This window comes from Crocodylus porosus, unplaced genomic scaffold (genome assembly GCF_001723895.1).
Source record: "Crocodylus porosus isolate Cpor-Errol unplaced genomic scaffold, CroPor_comp1, whole genome shotgun sequence".
Lineage (NCBI taxonomy): Eukaryota > Metazoa > Chordata > Crocodylia > Crocodylidae > Crocodylus > Crocodylus porosus.
The window spans coordinates 114152823-114177181 of record NW_017728947.1 but is presented as its reverse complement, the minus strand read 5'-3'; the positions used below and the strand labels follow the sequence as shown (position 1 = coordinate 114177181).

General features: G+C 44.8%; 1 protein-coding gene across 2 annotated transcripts in view; it reads left to right on the top strand.

Moving 5' to 3' along the window:
• Positions 1-24359, top strand: part of MDGA2 (MAM domain containing glycosylphosphatidylinositol anchor 2) — a 665957-nt gene that overhangs the window by 197133 nt on the left and 444465 nt on the right. For both annotated transcript variants that reach the window (XM_019550984.1, XM_019550983.1), the window contains exon 2: positions 24161-24300. In XM_019550984.1, the coding sequence (XP_019406529.1) occupies positions 24161-24300 (140 nt within the window). The remainder of the gene's footprint in view (positions 1-24160; positions 24301-24359) is intronic.

The following is a 24359-nucleotide window of genomic DNA, read 5'->3' as shown; positions in this document are numbered from 1 at the left end:
AGGACAGGCTTGCTTTAGGACGAGGCTAGTTTCTGCTCTTTCCAGGGAAATCTCACCCATCATTTGCAGCCTTTTAGCAATTAACTGATTTGCGGATAAGACATCCCAATATGAGCCCTGCTTCTCCTTAGGGAAAGAGCAGGAGACAAAGCACAGTAAAACCCAGCCATAAGACCTAAAGGTACAGGCAATTCATAAAATCTGGAAAGTATATGTGGGCAAATCCTCTGTCGCTCATCAGTCTTAAATTACCTTTATTTTTATTTTACTATATTACACTTGCATTAGTAGAAAAATGTGCTGGGTGGGGAACAACAGAGCTTTGTTTATGTACTTTGGTTCCTCTTTGACTTCAGGAATGAAAATCAGTATAATTGATCCTGTTTTCCGGGAAGGGCTGGAGTTTCAGACGCTATAGGAGCAGGCGCGTACAATAATGATTTTCGGTTCTTTATGCAAAAGCAGGCAGGGTTCCCCGGTCTGTTTGTGTGCAAGGGCGCTCTCTCCGTGTCTGCCGGATGTTAAATTTTAATTGGCATTGTCCTTGCTGGCCATCTGCATTTAAAATGGACTTGTTAAAAGCAGTTGAAAGTTTAATAGAGCCAGTTGTGTTCGCTGTAATCGTCCTGAAGGTGTTTTGCCGCCGTGGTACTCGGGGATGATGGAACAGAATTGAGTCTGAGCTAAGCTCCTGCCATATAATGTGCTCATGAAGCAAGGGGGAGCTTTTCTTGACCGCCGCAGTACAAGATAATGTCTGTGCTCTGATAACATCTTTCATTTTGATAGTGTGTTTTTGCCGGAGCAGCTGGCTTCCCTCTTGAGTGCAGGGGGCTCCAGGTCCTTTTAGAAGAATATATTGATTACACTGAAGCACAAGAACTTTGCAACCTGCAGCAAAGTAAATTGAAGACTTAGTATTTAAGTCAGGCAGCCGGTTTATACAATTCATTTTTCGTAAAATACCCCATGCGGCTCTGGGTTTTTTTTCTTATTGCTTTGTGGGACTGATTTGATGGTTACAAGCTGTAAGAGGCTGTTTGGTTTATCTCGCCTATTGGATGAAGCCCTGGAGGAGCGCAAGTTCTAGTTTGCAGTTTAGCTCTGCGTGCGTCTCTCCACTTACTTTTCATTTCGAGAGAGGAGGCGGTTGCGTGTCGTGAGACATGCTGCCTGGTCCGTAGAGGAGCCTGGGATCCAGAGGCATCGAAACAACATCTCTCAGGAGCCACCACAACAGCATTTCAATGTGAGCAGTTTGAAGTCTTTGGCTGGCGGTTTTCTGCTCTGGGAACTTGCGTGGAGAAGTCAAAATGTCTATGGAAAGCTTAGATGCAGAATGATTGGAAATTTCCAGGGGAATCTCCCATTTCATCTCTCCTCCTGCTCTCTTTTACCAGGGGTAAGAGGGGATTTTTCTGTCAGAGGCCTAGCATGGGTGTCAAATCCTGATATGATAGTCTGCTCCTGCAAGATGGGTCTAGACCAGCAGTTCTCAACCTTTTTAGCCTCAAAGGACGTCTTGTTCAACTTACAGCACCCCCTTGTTAGACCAGAGGCACCTCTCCATAAGTTGTGTGAATTGAGCAGCACCCCATTTAAAAAATGCATTTATATATCACACTGCTTGCCTCCCCACGGGGAAATGAGGCAGCGAGGTCAGGGCAGTGGCTTGGCACGGATGTGCCTTGCCTGAGCCTGCCCTGACCTCCTCAGACCTAGTGGCACCCTTCAGAAGATCTTGTGGCACCGTGGTTGAGAAGCTCTCTCGTAGAGTTTGGGAATGTGGAGAAAGCTTTGAATAGCTAGGCTGTAGGAGACTGGAAAGGAGAGGGGAGAATAAAGATGCCAAATGCATTTCGTTTTAAAATCGGCAGATGTTTGTGGGTCCTGGTTCATGACAGAATCATAGAAAATGAGGGTTGGGAGGGAGCTCAGGAGTCACATCAAGTCCAACCTCCTGCCCCAGGCAGGACCAGCCCCAACTACATCATCCCAGCCAGGGTTTTGGTTTTTTTTTTTCCTTTTTTGTCTTAAAAACCTCCAAGGATGGAGACTTCACAGTTTCTCTGGGTAACCTGTTCCAGTGTTTTACTACCTCCCTCCCCATGGGAAAATTCTTCCTAATATCCAACCTCAACTTCCCTTGCTGCAGATTGAGCCCATTGCTCCTTGTCCTGTCATCTGCCTCCACTGAAACCAGCCCAGCTCCATCCTCTTTGCAGCCCCCCTGCAGGGAGGTGACGGCTGCTATTCGGTCCCCCTCGGTCTTCTCTTCTGCAGACTCAATCAGCCCATTTTCCTCAGTCTCTCCTCGCCAGTCCTGTCCCCCAGCCCCACAACGATTTTCACTGCCCTCCACTGGATTCTCTCCAATGTGTCCACATCATTTCTGTAGTGGGGAGCCAAAACTGGACATGGGACTCCAGATGTGGCCTCCCCTCCCCAGTGCCGAATAGAGGGAGGAATTGCTGCCCTCGATCTGCTAGCAATGCTCCTACCGATGCAGCCCACGATGCCGGCAGCCTTCTTGGCACCAAGGGCACACTGCTGGCTCCTGTTCAGATTACTGTCCACTGTCACCCCCAGGCCCTTTTCTGCAGAGCTGCTGCCCAGCCAGTCGGCCCCGAGCTTGCACCGATGTAGTCCTCAGTCTTGTTTGCTTGCATATTTGGGGTAGGCAATATTTAAGGTATTTATTAGATGGGGCCTCACAGATTAAGTAATCGGGGGCGGGGGGAGATGCACTAGAGCATGAGTGACTTCCTTGCTTCTTGTGTTGTGTTGCAGCTTACTCAGGCTGCAAGAAAGGATATAAATCAGCCTAGTGCTTACAATACAAAAATCTGGTTTAATAGCTTTCTTACGGCTTGCAATGGAACGTATTCCAGTCACCCAGTGGTTTCTCCTGCTCTGAGTTGCAAGACAAAGATAGGAAAGCTAAATGGGGTAAATTAAAGAACAGCAAACACCATTTTAATTCAAGAAAGCCTATTCTCCCCTCTGAAAGGAGGTTTGCATTCTTGCTAGTCACTACGCGCGGATAGCAGATCCGTGTTTATCTCCCAAGGAATGCAGATTGTATTTTTTTAAGAAGGTGTTTATTCTTGCTTAACATTTTAAAGCAAGCCTCTTTGTTTCCCCCCCTCCTCTGGATTTATGTAGGCTTGTGTGTTATTCAAATCCCCTTTTAAATATGATGCTTTTATTTTCCTGTCAGCTAAAATGAACACCTTTGTGAGGCCCATCCTGTATTTCCCAAACCTTTCATCTGAAAGCACGTACTGAGCTATGTAAGAGCAGGTTTTATTTAGAAGAAATGTGCTCCGTGACATTGCAGGTGCTGCGGGAGACGGCACCCCGCGCTTGGCACCTGCAGGACTTCGTTCCTGACTCAGGAAGCTCCTGTTTCAAAGCAGTGTTTTGCGGGGCTTTTTCAGTACCTTTAGGCTGGCTGAAAGCATGGTGCCTGGCCATTTAAAGCTCTGGGTCTCACAGGCATGAGCTATTTAGTGTGCAGCTCTGTGACCGCACCATGAGTGGTCATGGTTTCTGCGTGTCTTTAATATCTCCGCACCGTCATGTACCTGTCTAGAGATTGCAGCTGGCGTGGTTTTTCTGTCTGCTCTTCATTCAGGATCGGTGTGCAGAATTTCTCTTATCCAGCCTGAACCATGTAAGCTGCTTTTCCCCATCTACCTCTCCCCATGTGACCCAGAGAAAAACCGTCTGTGTTGTGCTGCTTGTTCTTCAGGCAGAGCCCTTCGAGGAGTCAGCCTGCTGATCCGACGGGCCTGACTTGGCCCCACCACCTCGGTGCCTCAGTGTGCTTCTTCTGCTTGAAAAGCTATTAATACTAAGAAAAGATGAGAGTGCTGGCGTGTTGCAAACATCGCTGCGTTCGTGTTGAGCAGGGTAGAATAGGATGACATTTAGATGTGAATAGGGTCTGTCTTTGTGCCTGGCTCTAATTATGGACGGTAGAGATGGGAAGTATTTTGCAGAAGCTCTGGAAGTCAAGAGCTGCATCTTGTAGGTTTACTGCTCCCTGGATTCAAAGCCTGTGGACAAGTTTCCTACCATCAAGGGAGAGTGGGACTGGGGGACGAAGGGTGGCGGGCTCAAGGTCTGACCCCGCAGTTCAGCAGAGCTTCCAGATTTGGGTTGGTTGGTCACAGGAGGTTGAATTTAGTATTTGGTTTTAGTGCAGACGCTGTGATGAAGGAGCCCGAACACAAATCCAGATTTGCTAGTGTCAGAAGTCTTACTATTACTGTTGTGTAGGTACCAGAGGGAGCAGGCCGATGAAATATGGGAGATACTTTTTTGGGGGGGTTTCAATCGTATTTTGGGCTGTTGCAAATTCTAGCTTTGTGTCTGCATCTGGACAGAGGAGGGGCATGTCGCGTTGGATGAGAGCCAAAACCGCACGCCTGTTCATCTCTGTTTGCTCTCTATTAACAAATCCTCCATCCTAAGTGTTGCACCGTGTGATGACTTTAGGCACAGCCTTCAGCAGACGGGGTCTGAATGTGATGCCACCACCCAGACAGATCCAGAGGTTTTTCCGACTCCTCCTAAGCATAGAAGTGAAGCCAGGTGGGTTGGGTCTATAGTATTGGTCTCTGACCATAGTATATTCAGACTGAACAATGCATGCTGAAGGGGCTCGGAGCCAGCCCACTTCAAACTTGCCTATTCCTCTTGCTCCTTAGTGGAGCCAGAGCTGGGTACCCGGCACAAAACTACAGTGCTTCCATATGTGGCTATAGAAATAATAGAAAATGAAGGATGGGAGGGCCCTCGGGAGGTCACATCTAGCCCAAGCCCCTGCTCAAAGGACTGTCCCCAACTAGATCACTTGTCCAAGTTACAACCCATGCCACGTAGTTCTGTAAACATAGGTGTAACCTTTCTGCCAGGTACTGGACGGCAGTAACAAGGGCCAGGCTCAATTAGGGGTTTTACACCAACTTCTCAAATTGATCTTGAGCCCCCACCCAGAGACCTGGGAAAATAAAATTTACCTGGGTGTTCAGCCATGAACGAACTTCCCCACTCATCAGCAAATCGTAGGCAACGAGGGGTGCAAGAGACCTCAGGAGGTCGCATCCAGTCCAACCCCCTGCTCAAAGCAGCCCCAGCCCCAGCCCCAGCCCCAGCTACATCATCCCAGCCAAGGCTTTGTTTACCTGGTCTTAAGCACCTCCAGGGATGGAGACTGCACCACCTCTCTGGGTAGCCTGTTGTAGTGCTTCACCATCCTGCTAGTGAGAGAGTTTTTCCTAATATCCAACCTCAACTTCCCTTGCTGCAGCTTGAACCCATTGCTCCTTGTCCAGTCATCTGCCACCACTGAGGACAGTCCAGCTCCAAATACACAAATGCTGAACTGAAACAGGGTTTATTACACAGAAATGCGCAAGCAAGCCTACACCATAAAGAACAACTTTTAACTGTTAGCCCTTAACTACAGCTCAATCCAGATCTGTCACTAGCAAACCATCCCTGCAAGCTACCAGCTAGCCCAGTCAGTTTGGAAGGGCATTTTACCCAGGGCTGCCGTCTAGGGGCCCCAACACTTGTGTCAACCAAAATGTTGGGTAGCAAGGGGTTGCCGTGCTGCTTCGGAGACTTTACCACCCTCAAGAGCCTAGACCCTGCCCTATATCAATGATAGGCTCAGGGATTTTTTCAATTATTTCTATTATAATGAATCATGAAGACCCCCACTAGAGTCCTATGCTCAGAAGCAACTTCATTTTCAAGAGGACCCCTATCTAAGATGTTTCCCTTCTTCCCAAACATGTCCTTTGCTCGAAACTGGGCCACCCCACTGCAAACTTCTGCAATGTTAATATGACGATGGACTTTTGAGCAACCTTTCTATAACGTGGCCTTGACAGCATGAATGTGCCTATACACCTCACAATTTAGAAGGGAGAGCCACTGGACAGAAAATCTGATCTACCTGCCTTTTGCAGCTGGACACTTGAACCTCAAACAGCATAAGCCGTGCCTATATACAGTGAAAACAGGTACGAGTGAGTAGCCCTTCAAACCTCCGTACCAATGAGGCTGCCAAGAGGAGAGATGCACAAAGCTACCATTTGAGAACAGAAGATGCAACACGTAAGCAGGGTTACATAGACAACTCCCTTTGCTGTGATAATATAATAATGTTTTCCATATAGGCTTTCTTCAGCGCTGTGTACATATATACTCACCCTTTCTGAACAGTTGCTTGCTTTTTTCTTGAATTACCAAACCCAGCATTTTCATGGAATAACATATTGTCGCAACTGGTATCTTTCCACTAATGGGAATGACACTTACACAGCCTGAATTTATTGTTAGCATGAGATACTTAAATCCGCTAAGACTATTTTTGATTCCTGTATATTTATACAGTTTTGGGTGGAGGAAAGTCAGCATATTGGCTGCACTGAGTATACAGTAATAAGAAAGACATATTTACCGCTAGACTATAATACTGTTGAAACAGGTCTGGCAACATCGTCTGTTTTATGATGCCAGGAACAACAAAGTGTTCCCTCAATTAAGCCTGTCACTTGTAGACTGTCTTTTCACTTATTTCAGAAGTTTCATTTTACCCACTGCTTGAAATTGGGGGTTGAAAGCGGTGATCACAAAATACATGAAGAGTCATTTGGGAAGGGAAACGCTTATGCCTGTCATGTCTTTGTGATCTCCCGAGCATCAGTGTGTTGTTTTGGACAGGTGCCGCATGCACAGGATATATTTACTTGGCATGTTGCTGTGTAGCAACAGGCTCTTTCCCAAGTTTGTTCGGTGTATGTGCAAATCCAGAAGGCAAAGACCAGATGAAAGCTGGGAGGGATGAGAGGCATCTGTCTCCTTCAGTGCAGTTGGGAAGGGATGATGGTGGTGACCCTCTGATGGCTGGCACTAGAGAGATTTCAAAGCAGAAGTTTTACAGGTTCAGCTGACTTCCTTTGCAACCGCCACTGGGGGACCGCTCGAGTGAGGTTCCCCTCCCTAAAATTTCAGCTTTATGGAAGTGTCTGTTGTAGATTGCATGGGTGTCGGTTGTCGCCGTGTTGGTCTAATTGCACAGACAGACAAGATTCTTTGGGTAAAAGTGATAACTTTTATTAGACCAACTCAGTAGTTGGAAAAAATTGTGCTTTGCAAGCTTTTGGGTGCAAACACCCTTCCTAAAAACCCCACTGTGGTTTGCTGTACTCCTGATGCCAGCAGCCTGACCCTGATTGAAAGGAGTCTGCCCATGCATGCCCATGTCGAATCCTGGCAGTGATGAAACGTCCCCGGTTCTCTTTAGACTTTGGAGAGAAAGGGATCTTGGCTTCTAACACTGCATTAGCTTGTTCATGTCACAGCAGTAGCAACATACCCTGGAAAAGAGCAGTACATCTCTTCAGACTGAAGTACCAGTAAAAGGTCATTTGATGGGCAGTAAAACTAAATAAAAACAACCCAGAAAAGATCAACAGATGCATCAGGTGGTAATTTCGAAGGAAAGCAGAGAGGCAATTACTTTTAATTCTCCACTGTTGCTGAAGCATGTGATCCTGGCCCTCTGGGATCAATGTTATCACTAGCTCTTTGCTCTGGTGGCAGTGGCACAAGACAGGTATTTAGAAGAATAGCAGCAGCTTTGGGGGGAAACGCTTCTCTTATGTTTGTGATGGTAGGGATGCTTGGCATCTCTTCCGATGGCTGTCCGAGAGGAGCAGAGCTTGCAAAGCTCACCCGGGCGGCGTCTACACGAGACGCCGGCCGCGCAGTGGCTCGTTAGTACCGCACCGTAGTGTCACGTGGCACAAAGCGTGATGCAACGCTACTGCGCAGTACTAACGAGCTAGTCAGCATCCCCGAAAAGCCATTTGGAGGCACTGCTGCATGGTCGTTTAGTACTTGTGTATGAGAGTCGTTACTGTGCAGTCGGCATCTCATGTGGACGCAGCCCCGGAGAAACTGTCCATGGGTCAGTTGTTCCAACGGTGGGTTATAGATGCTGGTTTTCCTTTTTGGGTACCAGGAGACAGACAGACAGTGGACAGGACCTCTTTTCCTAATGCTCTCTCCATGTCGGCGGCTGAACTTTCTTTGCCAGCAGCCGCACTCAACTTGTGGGAGAGGAAGCTAAGATGAGAGCAGCGGAGAGAGCAAAAGGTCTACTGTTTTTTCTCAGTGCTTTTCCTTGAAGACTGTCCTTGCTCTCTACCGAGGGATTGTTTACACCACTGCTTTATGCTTCTGAGCTGCAACAAAAAGATGCCTGCAGAAGGAGTCTGTGGCAAGTACCTGAAGGTTTTGAGCTGAATAGAGATGAGCAGATTCTCTGTCTTTTCAACTGTCTGCGTGGTATGAATGCTATCGACAGCTTTGCCACGTGCTTCTTAAAGAGATGGTGGGAAGGCACCGGATAAAAACCCTAAGGTAATATCAAGTTACTGGTTCAATGTGGAACAGCTTTGAAAACAGGCTGAGTTTATGGAGAACCATTGTTTTTTTCTGGAATAAGAAAAGAAATATCGTTTTATTCCTTGCTTGTTTTTGAATATTAAGTGCAGGGGCTGGTTAGGACCAAAAACATCAGGATGCAAGCATTTTGTTGTCTGCAGGTTGCACCAAGCTCCTAAGGGACTGGGTGTTCCTTGTTTTTAAGACCGTGGGTACAATGAGTCCTTTCTGTCCAGATATATTTCTTGATATCATTATCAGGGGCCGGTATGGATATATTTCGAGCTATTCTATGGCTCCCTGTGGCATCACGGATGTTATAGGACTTATGAACTGGCCAAATAATAGAAAATTAGGGTTGGATGGGATTCAGGAGGTGACATCTAGTCCAACTCCCTGCTCAAAGCAGGACCAGCCCCAACTACATCATCCCAGGGCTTTGTCTAGCCAAGTCTTGAAACCCCACCAAGGATGGAGAGTCTACCGCCTCTGTAGGTCACCTGTTCCAAATGTCACTCATCCTTTCTGTAAGCAGGTATTTCAGCCAGACGGAAGAGTAAGGGGATAAAAAATGGTGTGGAAAATGTTGAATTGACAATATTTCATGTAAACCAGGCGTGTCTTGCATCCCGAGGGATGTGTTGTCACTGACTTGGTGTGGTTTAGGACGGCGAGATAAAAACCTGATCCCAGAAGGCTGTGTGAAACTCAAATGAATGTGCCATATGAAGAGTCAGAGAGGGATTTGCCCCAAGGATGTCTCTGTGCTGGTTGGAGGAGGTCAAGTTTTTATAATGAAGTGTGGTGGTTGGGTAGCCTGTTATTTGTTTCTAACCACAGCAGTGTATGCCTCGCTTTCATGTTTCAACTGTGAAATGGTTGTGTAGTAGTATGTTCAGCGAGGTCATTTTCCTCTTAACTTCAGGCTGAATCTGAATCGGAGTGTGACTTTTGCAAAGAAACATCCGTGGTAGCAAGGTGAATTGGCAGAGCGGCTCAGACATCTTGCTACCAGTCCAGAGGTGAAGAGTTGGAGCCGCGCTCTGGATGACTTCCCGTAAAAGCTGCTCCTACTTGACCAAGCTGTAAATGAAGACCAGGTCATTGACATTTGAGTCAAGGCACCAGATGTAGTACTAGTTACGTTGCACCCGTATGTACCATTAACTGCAGAAACCGGCATGACTTGACCATGCTAGACTCCACGCTTGCAGATCCAGCTTTCCTGATCGCACGCACATGTTGTACTGTTGCTTGTTGAGCCGTCTGCCTTGACATTGTGGTTAAGCAGAGGGATATCCCAAACACTAGCTATTTTGGCTGAGGTTATCTTTGGTCACAGTTAATTGCTGGCAAAAAAAAATCCCTAACAAAAGCAGCGCCTGGGTTGAACCCCTACTGAGAAGCAGGCCCTCAGCTAAACAGGAACAGTAATGTCTAAGTTTTAAAAACTCTGAAAGACATTAAAACTCAGATCCTTTATTAACCAGCCTTTTAATTATTTCTCTTCATTTAAGCAATGATAAAATCTTCATGGTTTGCTAACCTTGCAGGACTATTTAAAATGCAATTAACGGAAATAATACATGTGAAATAGACTCCTTGTGATTCTGTTCCAAAATATAGAATATATTTGGCACCGTTAATGTGCTTCACAACCTGCAGGCAAATGTTTTGCAACATACAGCCCCAGTCATGCAGTCAGCTCCATAAAAGTAGATACTTACTTTTACATGAAGCTGAAAGTCTCTGAAGCAACCCAAAATCTCCAAAGCAACAAATGCCTGGGCATCAAAATATATTCCCAACATTTGCCTATGTGGTCCTTTCACCCAAGAACATAATGGGTTTGATCTCAATGGTTTCTGTAGCTACAGTCTAATTGTATCTGGTTTATGCTGGCATCCATCACTCTAGTATTTGAACACCTTAATGTAAAACCAGTTAGCAGAAACGAAGCCCCCAGAGGGCTCTCTTAAGTTCTGCAGTGCATAAAAAATAATTGGAGAATAGACTGATTCAGAATGAGAATATTGAAGCCATTGCAGATGTCCCTGCAACTATCAGAATTAAGTTTTGTTATGCACCTATCAATACTTAAGTCAGCTCTTGGCAAATGAAATGAGCTGGAGCCTTTCCAGTTGTATTGAGAGGTATGCTGTCTTATGGCAAGCAGTTCTCATAAATACAGACTTGAGGGCATTTCATTGCAGGTAATCTGTGGGAATTGTAAAGGCCCTTTCCTGCCAAAGATTAGACAAGTACAATAGTCAGTACACAAATACGTTTTTATTATTGGATCAGCTTGTTCTGTTGTTGGGAAGTGTAATCATTTTTATTGGGTTTACATATGCAGGTATGATTAAATAAAATATCCAAGCTATTGATTAAATTCTTCATTGGGGGTTCTGGCTGATGGGAATGCTAAGTGTATATATTGGCAATCCCTTACAGTGGATGATGATTGTTTTGCACGATTGCTTTATCTGTGGGTCAAAGGATGGCTGATGCAGCTGATCTGGGATCAGCAGACTCCGTTGCAACTCATGCATGTATTTCCATGTGGGTTGGGTGGTTCTGGATTCCTGATTCAGTCTGCGGCATGGTATTTCTATCACTCCTGCTTTTCCATCTCTTGCTGCCATCACAGGGTTTCAGAGTACTGAGATCCTTGCAGCAGACTCTTCCTCCATTTGGGGCACTTCTGGGTAGTAGTCTCCCAGGAGTTGATGCTTGATGTTAAGTGTTTTCAAGTTGGCCTTGAGGACATCTATAAAAAGCATTCTCGGCCTTCCTCTTGAGCTTATGCCTTGACTGAGCTGGGAGAGTAAAACTTGCTTTGGGCATCTGGAGTTGGACATTCAGATGGCGTGGTCAGCCCAGCCAAGTTGATGTTGGATGGCCATTGCCTGGATGTATATGAAGTTTCCTTGTGAGTTGTGAAAGTACGCTAATGTTGGTTCATCTGTCTTCCCACTGGATTCAAAGGATCTTCTGTAGGTAGGATTGATGTTACTTCTCCTGCGACTTGTGCTGTCTGCTTACATTGTCCATGTCTCAGCTTTATACAGTAAGGTGGGGATCACAAGTGCTTGATAAATCACAAGCTTGGCTTCAGATCTGATGTTATGATCTCTGAACAGCCGTTTCTTCCGGTGTCCGAAGGCTGCAATGACACCAACAAGCTTCTAGTAGGAGTGGAGTTAGGATACTGAATGGATGGTAAGCTGTTTAATCTCGGCCAACTCTGAGCCAAAACCCAAGACCACCCTGACCTCAGTCATCTGACTCAAGTACACTGATGATGCTGTAGTCTGTGCTCATTCAGAAGCAGAGCTTCAGGCAATTGCTGACATCTTTATTGAGGCATATAAGTAAATGGGACTGACACTTGACATGCAGAAGACTATGGTCATCCATCAAGAAGCTCTTAATGAACAATCCCGGGGTCCAGGAATTCAGATTCACAGTGAGCCTCTGGAGAATAGTCAGTATTTCCCGTGCCTTGGAAGCCTTTTCTCGCAAAAGTCCAACATTAGCAAACAAATCCAACATTACCTTAAAAGTGCAAGTATGAATGCCAAGTCCCTATCATCTGAAGTGTGGTATTGGGTTTTTTGGGGGGTTTTTTTGGTTTGTTTTTGTTTTTTATATATTTTCTTAATACAATGCCTGTCTATCCAAGCTGTTTGGACTGTGCAGTGCTATAAGAAAAATAAGTTGTGGTGTTCCCGGTCTGTTAAGTAGCTGGCAAGAGGGTATTACATGCATCATTGTTTCTACCATTGAAGCTGTGGACTGAGCAAACACTGGGTATAGCTACTATCTGGGATTGACTCTAGGATTTGCTCTCAATCAGTCTAAACCACCCTGAGCCATCTATTATCCCTTGCCACCCACACCACAGAGTAAGAGCTTCTTGTTCCTCAACAATTAGTGGTCTTCTTTCTGTGTGCGTCTAATTGCTGCCTGTAGAACAAGATGTAGAAGACAAAGAACAGAAAGCTGAAGAGTTGCAGCAGGTGGGCTTTCCAGGGTTGGGGCCTACAGCGTAGGTGGGAACGGGCTTGGAAAGGGCCTGGCTTGCACTCTGATGTTGAATATGTCTCTGGAAGTGAGGCTGGGTTGCACCCACAGGGTCAAAATCTCCGAATTGTTTTCAGTACAGATGGCCAGTGTGTTTGTCTTTGAGGACAGCAGTGAGGCTGGCACTCGCTAGCAGTGTAGATGCATTCACAGAATTTCTTGTAATTTGTGATGATGAACTGAGCAGAGTTGAACCATGTTGAAAAGGTGTTGGCAGGAAACAGAATAAACTGTTTGGTGAATAAACAAAGAAACGTATGCCTCAGGCCTGTTTCCTCAATACATTCCCAAATATTGAGACTGGATTTTCAGAAGTGGCTGTCCATTTTAAGAGACCTAACTTGAAACATGTTACAGGATCCTCATTTTCAAACCCCCCAAATTTCATGGTGTGTCTACACATGCACTTTAATGTGCATTAGCCTATTTTAATGTGCATTAAGGCATCACTAAAAAGCATACTATTTAGATAATGGCCGTTAAAATAAGCTAAGGTGCACTAAGCATCACTAAAAAAAAAGTGCTCTTTAGTTAATGTGCATTAAGACTGGCCAATGCACATTTGCTTAGTACCTCCCAATGGATGTACTAGACTTAATGTGCATTAACTAAAGCATGTTAATTGCACATGTAGATGCGCCCTTAAGTTCTTTAGAAAGAAAACCAAAAAAACCTCTTTCCTTAAAAACATTTACAGCTCTAGAATATTTTTGAGGCACATTGGTCTTTCTTTAGCTGGGCTTAAAATAACGTTGTAGTGACTACAGTTTGCCAACAAATGTTTTGGTAGAAAACGGAGGTGGTGCTGACAGCTCAACTGAAAGGAGAGAGCTTCAGCTTGATGAATAGATCCTCAGATATTTTCACTTATTAGAAATGCCAGGATCTGTTGTGTCAACACTGGTGAGCTCACCCAGAGATGACCTTACAGCAGGGCTTATGAGAGGAGCAGGAAGGCTCCTTTCCCTGTTGACTGGACAGATTTTGCTATGCCGCTTGATATTTACCCATATTTCTGTGACTTGTGCTGTATTTCCAGAGCTCTGGAAGCTTTCTTGATTGATAGCACTAACATAAAAAAACACAGAGCTAATTAAATCATAGAACTGTTTCCCACCACTACCGTGTGAGGCTGACCTAATTTTGACACCGCACAGCTTATCCGCAGAATATCTATTAAGCTAAAGGAAATGTCGTTCTGTTTCTAGAAACGGTTAGAATTTTTTCCCCTTACAACTCATTACACTGCTGTTTATTGTTCCCCCTGCTGGGTAAGTATTAAAAACTTATGATCTATGACATATGGTTGGTGTCTGTCAGTATCTGGCTCTCGAACAGTGGGAATGCTCCAGTTTGGTAGAGGAATTGCGGGGGGTGTTATTTCTTCAGTCAGGAAAATTCTACTTCTTGAATTGTCATGTTTTAAAGATTTTCTTTCCTTCTCCAGTGATTTGAAATAATAAAAATAATGTCCTTGTTTCAGATCGTGAACAAGCATTGGAGTACGCTGCACTGCTAATTGAAGTGATGCACTTCTGAATATATGACAAATATTCAGTATTAGAGTATTCTAAAGATTTCATAGGATGTCTGTCTTAGTGATAGTACGATGCATTCTGATTAGTTTCATTTGACGCCCTATCATCTGGATACCTGGATAAATTGATATATTGTGGAAAGGGGTACGTGCGTCTGGCTAGCTAAGTTTTTGTTTGTTTGTTTTTTAGAGGTAAAAATTGTTGTCGTTCAACTTGTTGGCCAATGTCAAGGAAACAAGATGGTGCAGGAATCTTCTTGAGTTTATACTAGTTTTATCTCACAGTGAAATGTTATTAACTAAAAAGTATGAAGGGAAAATTTAATGCAAAGAAGCACACCTGTGATCCTCCAGAATATTTTCTGCCTGGGATGATGTAGTTGGGGCTGGTCCTGCTTTGAGCTGCAGGTTGAACTAGAGATGAGCTCCTGAGGTCCCTTCCACCCCTCGTTTTCTATGATTTTGCTGTGTTATTAGAGGTCAGACTGTGAATGACAGTCAGATATGATGCATGCAAGTCAATTGTCATGTAATGGCTTCTTATTAAAAAGGTGCAGTATGACTTCAGTGACCAGATGACTTCATTGGTTGCAACACTCCTGAAATTGGTGGTTGTGAGCAGATACTGTAAGTGAGGACATGGGGATGTCCTTTCTAGGTTCAATGGGTAGAAATGAAAACCTACCATTTTAATATTTTGAATCTGGTTCTGTTGGCACTGAAGACAAAGGGCAGACTTCACTGACAGTGAGGTGATGCCTGATGTGTGCGAGACACAAGTTAGTAGCTTGGTTTAGTTTTGTATCCATTAACGTAAAGACAGGTGGAGAGGATTGTGTCCATTTGGTTTTCCACATCTTTCTGATTTTCATAAGGACTGTTTCTTCAGCCTTTCTCTAGCTTGGTTTCAAGAGGACTATCCCCCATCAAAACTTTAAGTGATCTTTCTGAAAATGTCAGTTCTTTAATTGTCTATCAAAAATTCTGGTTGACCTTGTTGGTGGGTTTTTTAGTATTATTATTCAGTGCTAATAAGGCCCTAAAAAAACTGAGATTGGATAAAAAAATCATGATGTTAAAAAAATGGATTCTATTCATTCATCTTTTGATTTAAACCATCAGTTACATGAGTGGGGAGAGGCAAGTGAGATGTTACATTTTTCTTCGTAACTGAAATATGAAAAACAAAACCCATAGATGAAGCATAAAGGTTCCAGCTTTCAGACCTTACACTTTTATTTTTTTTTTGACCTGCCATATTTGCTGTATGACAGCAGAATATGTGCATGATCAGATACTTCTTTCACTGGTAAATAGAGACTATCTTGGTGCCATTTTGGTTGGTAACAAAAGTCTGGGGGGGAGATATATATATATTTTTTAATTTTCATTTCTGATCTCATCCTTGGTTCTGTTGCACTAGGTATATCTTCTGCCAAGACAAGAAGCATGAAGGGTTTTTTCATGCAATATTTACTATGTATAATCACAAGACAAATTCCTCTAAATGCCACCAAACAAAATAAATGCCAAGTAGTGTATGACTCTGTCTCGTCTGGTATTTAATCCTTGGAGGCATGTTTTAGAGGGAGCTGTAATGAATATGCGTAGAGTTGAAAGGGAGGTGACATTTCATAATTATGTAATAATTCTGAACCATAAAAAAAGTTTTTAACGAGAAATTTTTGACATATTCATTTGCTTTTTATTTAAGGCACTGTACACTCCTTCCATGCTTGGATTCAGCAGTTGATTTTTTTTTTTGCTTGCATCTATTGCTTCCCCAGGTCTAATGGATATTAAACAGATATAGTCACAGTAACAGCTGCACGCTAAGCACCATTTAGATGCTTCAGTGTTTGTGTGTGATCCTACTTCACCCTGCTCAAGCCCCTGAAAGATCAGTAATACGAAGCTGGGTGGGCTGTCCTCCTCCTAGTTGCTCTTTGCCCCTTCCTTTCAAGGTTAAGGTGATGGCATGGCACAAAAGTGGGCATGCTAATGTTTTCACAGATTTGAACAAGGTGGAACGGGATCACACTTAAACCAAACCCAAGTGCTACTTAAGCTTAAGAAGTTGAAGAGGATCCAGCTGTAAACTGTAAGACACTTAAAATGTATATGAATTTAAAAGGCTGCAGCAGCGTGTTACCAGCTCTTCTGGATTTACTGGAGTCCTCCTTCCCTTGATGCATTATGACCCCAGTCTAGGAAGATATTTTATTTGTGTTGTGATACTGCTGCAATTATGGATCCTTGTTTCAGACAAAATGGCAACTAACATAATACCGCTTCATCGAGCCATGGTGCATCCACACCTTGAATACGGTATCCCGTTCTCGTTCCCACATCTCAAAAGGGATATAGAAGGACTAGAGAAGGTGAAGAGACGGGCAGCAAGGATGATTAGTGGGATGGATGGTCTTCCATATGAAGAGACTAAAGAGGTTAGGCCTGTTGAGTTTAGAAAAGAGAAGGGACATGAAAAGAGTTTACAAAATACCAGATGATGAGAGAGTCAATAAGGAGTTACTCTTTATTGTCTCTTATCAAACAAGGAGTAGCGGCATAATATGAAACTAGGATGTAGTTAGTTTAAAGCTAACAAAAGAAAGGCATTTTTCACACAGTGTGCAAATAAAGTGTGTAACTTGTTGCTACAAAAGTTTGTGCAGGCTGGCAGTGTAACCAGGTTCAAAAAGGGGTTGAGCAAATTCTTGGTGGAAAGGTAAATCAGTAGCTATTGAGCATGGGACATAGGGATGACACTTCAAATCTTCTTAAACCTTAAATACTGGAGACTTCAAGTGGGTGAGGAACAGTGGAAAAAACTCTGGTCACACTCTGTTCACTCTCCCTTTCAGCATCAAGTCTCTGTTACTGTGACATGGACGCTAGGCAGCTACAGTATGACCCAGGAAATGACAGTTCTTATGTCCTTATGTATATCATAGGATCACAGACAAGGAGGGCTGGAAGGGAGCTCAGGAGGTCACATTTAGTCCAACCCCCTGTTCCAAGCAGGACCAGCCCCAACTACATCATCCCGGCCAAGGCTCTGTCAAGCTGGACTTTCAAAACCCCCAAGGCTGGAGACTCCACCACCCCTCTGGGTGACCTGTTCCAGTGCTTTACTACCCTTTTTGTGAGTCTTTCTAATATCCAACCTCAACTTCCCTTGCTGCGACTTGAGCCCATTGCTCCTTGTCCTGTCACCTGCCCCCACTGAGGACAGACCAGCTCCATCCTCTTTGCAGCCCCCCTGCAGGGAGTTGAAGGCTGCTATCAAATTCCCCTCGGTCTTTTCTTCTGCAAACTAAATCAGTCCAGTTCCCTCAGCCTCTCCTCACCAGTCATGTGCCCCAGCCACTGAATCATTTCCATTACTGTCTACTGGACTACCTCCAATTTATCCACATCCTTTCTGTAGTGGGGGCCTCAAAACTGGACACAGGACTCCAGATGTGGCTTCACCAGTGCTTAATAGAGGGGAAGAATCACTGCCCTTGATCTGCTGGGACCGCTTCTACTGACGTAGCCCACAATGCCATTAGCCTTCTTGCCAATGAGGGCACACTGCTGCCTTCTGTTCACATTATGGTCCACTGTCACCCCAGGGCCCTGTTCTGCAGAGCTGCTGCCTAGGCAGTCACTCCCAGCCTGCACTGCTTCATGCAGATCGTTCTATCCTAAGTGCAGGACTTTGCAATTGTCCATATTGAAACATCACAAGACTTTTTTTGCCTGATCCTCCAGTTTGTCTAGGTCTCTCTGAATCCTAGCCCTACTCTTCAGCATATCTACTACTCCTCCCAGCTTGGTGTCATCCGCAGACTTGCTGAGGGTGCACTCCATGGCATCTTCCAGGTCATTGATGAAGATATTAGAAAAAAAATATGGCCTCAGGACCTACCTCTGGGGCACTCATCTTGATTCTGCCTGCCAACTATGCATCAACCCATTGATTACTACCCTCTGAGCCTAGTTTTCTTTCCACCCTACAGCCCCATTCATCCAACCTGTACTTCCTTAGCTTGCTTGCAAGAGAGTGGTGGAAGATGGTATCAAAAGCCTCGCTAAAGTCAACGTATATCATGTCCGCTGCTCTCCCTGCATCCACCGAGCCAGTCAACTCATCATAGGAGGTAATCAGGTTGGTCAGGCATGTCTTGCTTGCCCTTGGTGAATTCATGTTCATTGTTCTCAATCGCTTTCTTCTCCTCCAAGTGCTTAGAAATAGATTCCTTGAGGACCTGACCCATGCTTTTTCCATGGACTGAGGTGAGGCTGTCTGGTCTGTAATTCCCTGGGACCCTCCTTTTTCCCCCTTTCTTAAAGATGGGCACTGTTTTTGGCCTTTTCCAATCATCTGGGACCTCTCCCAACTGCCATGAGTTTTTTTGGAGACGATGGCCATTGGCTCTGCAATCATGTCAGCCAACTCCCTCACTGCCCTTTGGTGCATCCCATCCAGCCCCGTGGGCTTGTACACATCCACTTTTTCTAAATAGTCCCTAACCTGTTTTTTCACTACTTGTGGATGCTCATCTCCTCCCCACACTGTGCTGCCCGGTGCGGTAGTCTGGGAGCTGACCTTGCCTGTGAAGACTGAGGTGAAGAAGACCTTGAGTACTTCAGCTTTTTCTGCGTCTTCTATCGCAAGGTTACTTCCCCCATTCAGTACGGGACCCACACTTTCCCTAATTGTTCTCATGTTCCCAGCACACTTGTAGTAACCCTTCTTGTTACTCTATGCATCCCTTGCTAGCTGCAACTCCAGTTGTGCTGTGTGCTTCTGGACTTCATCCCTGCATGCCTGAGAAATACTCTTATACTTCTCCCTAGTTGTCCGTCCAAGTTTTCACTCCTTATAAGCATCTTTTTTATGATTTAGCTTACTGAGTTGCCTGCTAAACCAAGCTGGTCTTCTGCCACACTTGCTAGTCTTTCTGCACATCGGGATGGTTCGTTCCTGTATTCTCAGTAAGGTTTCTTTGAAATACAACCAGCTCTCCTAGACTCTTTTTCCCCCTCAGACTGGCCTCCCAGAGGATCCTGCCCATCGGGAGCTAGTTGAAGTCTGATTTTCTGAAGTCCGAGGTCCTTATATGAGCTAAGTTTTGTACAAATCGGAACAAAAAGATGGTCCCTGCCTTGGGGGTGGGTGTCTGCAGATGAGTTATAAGATGTACCTAACTTTGAGTCTAGGACTTGTCCTGTGGGATTGAGACTGCTGACATGCTTAAAGTGCAATACCTGCTTAAGTATTGTGCCGTGCTGATTTAACTAGTCAGTTTTTATGACATGCCTTCCACTGTGACGGCAGTGAGTATTTTATATGCTCAAAGGTGGTAATTCTGCACGTGCAGGTGCACTGTATGTAAAGGTCGCTCTGTTGTGAAAATGCAGCAGAAGCTAAGCTAAGAAGAAGTCTGATGTTAAAGGCACAACTCCCAGATACCATGTTCGTGCACATGTATATCCGTGTGTATAACTGAAGTGCTCTCAAATAATGGTGCTCATTTGACTTCGAAAACTGAAACCAGAAATCTGGAGAGTAAAACACCCCAGAGCAACACCACACCGTGAAATACTTAACATTTGTATTTTAATTTTGCTTTTGAAAAAATGGTGTGTGTGGGGGGGATTTGGGAACCTACCAAAACTGTGACAGATGACAAGGGTAAGCTGCTGGTTTTAAATTAAACTTTATCAAAAGGCTGGGGAAATGGCAGCTTTTAAAAGTAAGGTTTACTTCAAAAACACCCAGCCCGTTTGCTCTGGAATCAAAGCCTCCATCTTCAAAGGTAGCCAGCAGTTTCCACTCCTGGTTTGGTTTCAAAGGCTCCACAGACAGATGTAGAGATCATTTTGGAGTGAGCTGTCACGGCCTTCCTGAGAGCAGCCACACAGTTTAGCATCTAAACACTTCCCAAGGCCTGCCAGACCTTACAATTAAAATCAGAGTGCTGCAAATACTTAATGAATGTATAAATGCTGCATTCGAGCAAAGAAAAACTGGAGGGTCTTTTTTTTCCCGCGTGTCTTTTCCACTGCTCATCGTTCAGCAGTGGTTGGAGGTGTGAGAGAAAGATGTCATTAAATGTGTTTCAAGCCAGGTGGGTGTGCCAGGGTGCAAATACGTGTGGAAAACTCGGGTAGCAGCAGATGCTCCAGTTCCCAGCCCTGCTGTGCCGGAGGTTGAGAGCCATCATAATCTGATGGCACCCTCTGCTGGCTCAGTGGCACCGTTTTAACTCAGATTGGACCTCTCGTCTCTCTTTCTAGATGTCTGGTGGGTTTTTATTCAGCAGTTCAGAAAATACAGGCTTGCAGATTTGGGTCTTGATTGGAAAACATGGGGCAGAGCTGACTATTTCCAAAGTTTGGGTCCTCCCAGATGTTTGCAATCTGATTTTTTTTTTTTTTTTGCTTCACTTGTTTATCAGTCAGGACGAGAAGTTGGCCTTGAGCTCTGGATCCCGAATGAAAACCTTCGAAAATCAAAAGTGGAGTATTTGGTTTGTGCTGTGTGTTCAAGACCACCACTACTAAAGACCTATGCCTACAGAGATGTATTATGTTCATGCTGGGGTTTGGGGGATCAATTCCCTTATTTTTTTTTTTATAATGATATTTGCATTTTATTTACTTATCCCATGTGGGTTGTCCTTTTTGTTGCCAGTCATGGATTCATAGGATTTGGTGTTTGGGTGTGTTAAGCGCTATCGTGCACGGGTCGCTCTTTCCCGTCAGCTCTTATGGTTCTGCATCTCTTCGCCTTAGACTCTAAGCATGATGGCTTCACCGCTCAAAACCCACTGCCTTCCTGGGCTTTGTATGGTTGGCGGGGTTGATGTTGTAGGAAGAAACCAAGAAGCATGCTAGATAAAATGCAAGACCTATGGCTTTGCTGTTTCAGCACAGCGGCATAGCGGAGGAGAGCACTGAGGAGTACTGGGGGTTTTTCGTTCTCAGGGTTTGGAGCATGTCCTGAAGGGCTGCTCCCACCTTTGACAGCACCTTTGCAAAGGTGCAGCTTATTTCCTAGCTGGAGGTGCAGCTTTGGCCCTATTTCCCCCGAATCCTTTGAGGTGCAGAGCAAACGGTGCAGTAGCTCTGGTCCATAGGCAGTGGAGGGACGTGTCCTCTCGCAAGCTGTACAGAAGGGAAGAGCTGCCGTGACACCTTGACAGTCTTCACAGCGCAGGATTGTACAGTCTGGAGGACACCGAGGAAACATTCTTGCATTGCATTTCTGCTTGAGCAAACAGCCTTGTAAGGCTTAATTCAAATGGCAGTGAGATAAAGCTGCTAATTTAGGCTGTAAAATGCACCCACCGGTTAGTGAATGACTAATAGCAAATATTACAAGTCCACATCCTTTCTACTGGGAAAGTTGTACCGTAAATTAATTTTTTTAGTACTTTGTTATCAATAGTTTAGTGATGCTCAGCGTGGGGACAGGGGTGTTTAAGGGTCAGATTGTGGTACTTGGTCACACTGAGCTGTTCCTTGCATTGAAACCCCTGATGTGGAGCTCAAGTGCTTCTGGTGTGAGCATGGGCACGGGGTCCGGTCCTACGTGTATAAGATGCCATGAGTACCTTGCTTGCTTGAGAGAGAAACTAAAAGTCATCTTGGTTCTCGGAGGGATCAGTTCAACTTGAATAAACTGAAGGCTCATATTGGGCACAACACTTTTCACGGAGTAACAACAGAGCGGGCGATGCAGAGAGAGACCCTGGTATTCTGCCTGAATACAAAGAGGTGGGCAGGCATGTAGTTTGCGATCTGATCTTTGGAGTGTGCTGGGTATAGTGTGCATATGCAGCCACACTTAAAGGACATGGAAAATGATTCATTTTCCTGGTTGCTACTTCTCTGTAAGCCGGAGCTGCTTCCACCCCCAATAATGGCAAAAGAAAATGCTGGGTGTAATTCACCTCGGAGGGTGTGAGCTAACAGCGTCTGAAGAGCTTTGCTTGCTTTAGGTGTCAAAGCTGGAATCTTGTTGTTACTCCAGTTCAAAGCCTTCAAAATTAGTCTTCGCTGTCTACTGTTTGTATTGTGAGAACCTGATTAAGCCCAGGATCCAGTCCATTGCAAAGAAAGTGTACCCGCCAGGCTGTGCTCTTGGGATCAGTGAGGAATGAGGACAGATTTCGTATATGATTACAGAAAAGGCTGACGTAGGCCAAGCAAACTGAACATTATTTAAATACCCAAGATGGGGATTGTCAGAGGCAGTTCCAGCTGGTGAAGAGCAAGGGAATGAGCCAGGCTGGCCGGATCTAATTATTCTGTTTTTCTTCATTCAGTCCACTGTTGCTCTGCTATCCTGGGTGTCTTTGTTTGACACTCATTCTCATTATCATGGTGTGCCAGGTCTCCCAGGGTCAGATATTTAAAATACAGCTATGAACTGTGCATTTGTAAATGCCCTAATGGCAGGTGCAAATTGGGCACTTGTATGCAAAGCGCAGGCTCCAGAGCATGGGGCAGACTTGTAATCTGCAATGGTCCCTGCTTAATGCTTTGTCTGTACATGCTGCATGTCACGGTGAACATGCGTGTGTCTTTGCAGAGTCCTAGGGCTCAGTGTCTTGGAGCTGCTTTGGGCCCAGATTGGGCCACAGGATATCCTTTTGCTGTGCTATCACTTTGTGCAAGTGCTCCTGATTGTAGAGCCTCTCTCTGCCTGGTTAAAAAGCCCATATTCAGTCCTTGCCCAATAAGAGCATGTCTCTTAAGAGCATTGAATAGCACGAAAGAGTATTAAGCTGGATGCTTTTCTTTTCCCCTACATCCGATCTACTCTTTACCGTTTGTGCTGTTTATTTCCTTGTTCCGTTTCATTCAGCAAGGGTATTGAAACTCGAATTCGACCTTGTCTTGCTATTGATCCACTCTCTTGGAATTTTAATGTGCAGGAATTATATGCTTCAGAAATACTGAATGTCTCATAGAAACATAGATATGCTCTATTGAACTATTAAAATATGCCTGTAATTTGTGCATCCAATATTACAACCGAAGTGTCTGCATATGCAAAACATGCTGTGCCTGTAGTGCAGATAAAAGCATTTGACTTTTCCTTAGTACAGGTTAAGTATACAAGGAAATAAAAGAAAATGGGCTCGTTTTAAATCCAAGCTCTGGTTCCAAAACATTTCGGTCCAGTCCAACCCATTGAATGATTTGAATATGCTTTTTACACCGGAGTTGGATTGGTCCCACTGTGCCTATTCCCTAATTTTAATGTTTTAATTAAAGCATCTCATATGCATAATGAATGTGGCAATCCATTTAGGAAGATACGTAATAAAAAGAACAATAATGGGAAATTCATTTGGAAATTAAAGCAAACAAAAAAACCCCCAAAACAACAAAACCACAAATGAAACCAGTGCAGAAGAGTCTGGAAAGGGCTTCCTCAGGGGATAGGTAGGTATTGGTTAAATAGCCTGGCAGCCTTTTGTGGTATTGAATGGTAACTAGATACTACACTTGTTGCCAGCTAATGGAGTTAGTCCTTTAGCTCATGCCTGGGGTGGGGAGCAGGCTGTTCTGTAATGCTAAGGGTCAGATGTACCTGGAAGACCCTGAACAAAGCCATGGTATAGTATAGTACTAACTTGCCATTCTTACTGCAATTTAATTTATCTCACTTTGCACTGTTTTGCCTACAGTACCTGAGATCACAAAACGGCATCGTCCAGCTCATCCTTTACTCCTACTGACACATGCCCTTAGGTCCAGGAGGGTTGACCCATGCTTGCAGACAAGCGCACGTTCAAATGTACTGTCTCCTCTTACACAGTCTGTTTCCTTAGCAGACTACACGAATCCTACAGCATCTATATGAATGGGGATGTCCCTGGTTTCTATGTTCAAAGCAGAGTGAAGTGTTGTTTCTTCAGAGAGCCTTGTTTGAGCCTCATAGGAGCTCAGGAGGTTATATGGGGCCTCTGGGTCTATGGTGAATGCTGTTGACGGAGGGCGGGGGGCAAGGCACCGCATGCACAAATGCTTTACTGATCAGGGTTTTCTCTACTGGTTTGACAGCCCCACCCACGGTGAGGATTGTTCACTCAGGCCTGGCGTGTAACATCGAGGAGGAGCGGTACTCGGAGCGAGTGTACACCATCCGCGAGGGGGAGACTCTGGAGCTGACCTGCTTGGTCACGGGCCATCCTCGGCCACAGGTGAGTCCTGAACCGTGACTGAGCGTCGTGTTGTTGCCGGATGCCCCACGACCATCCTG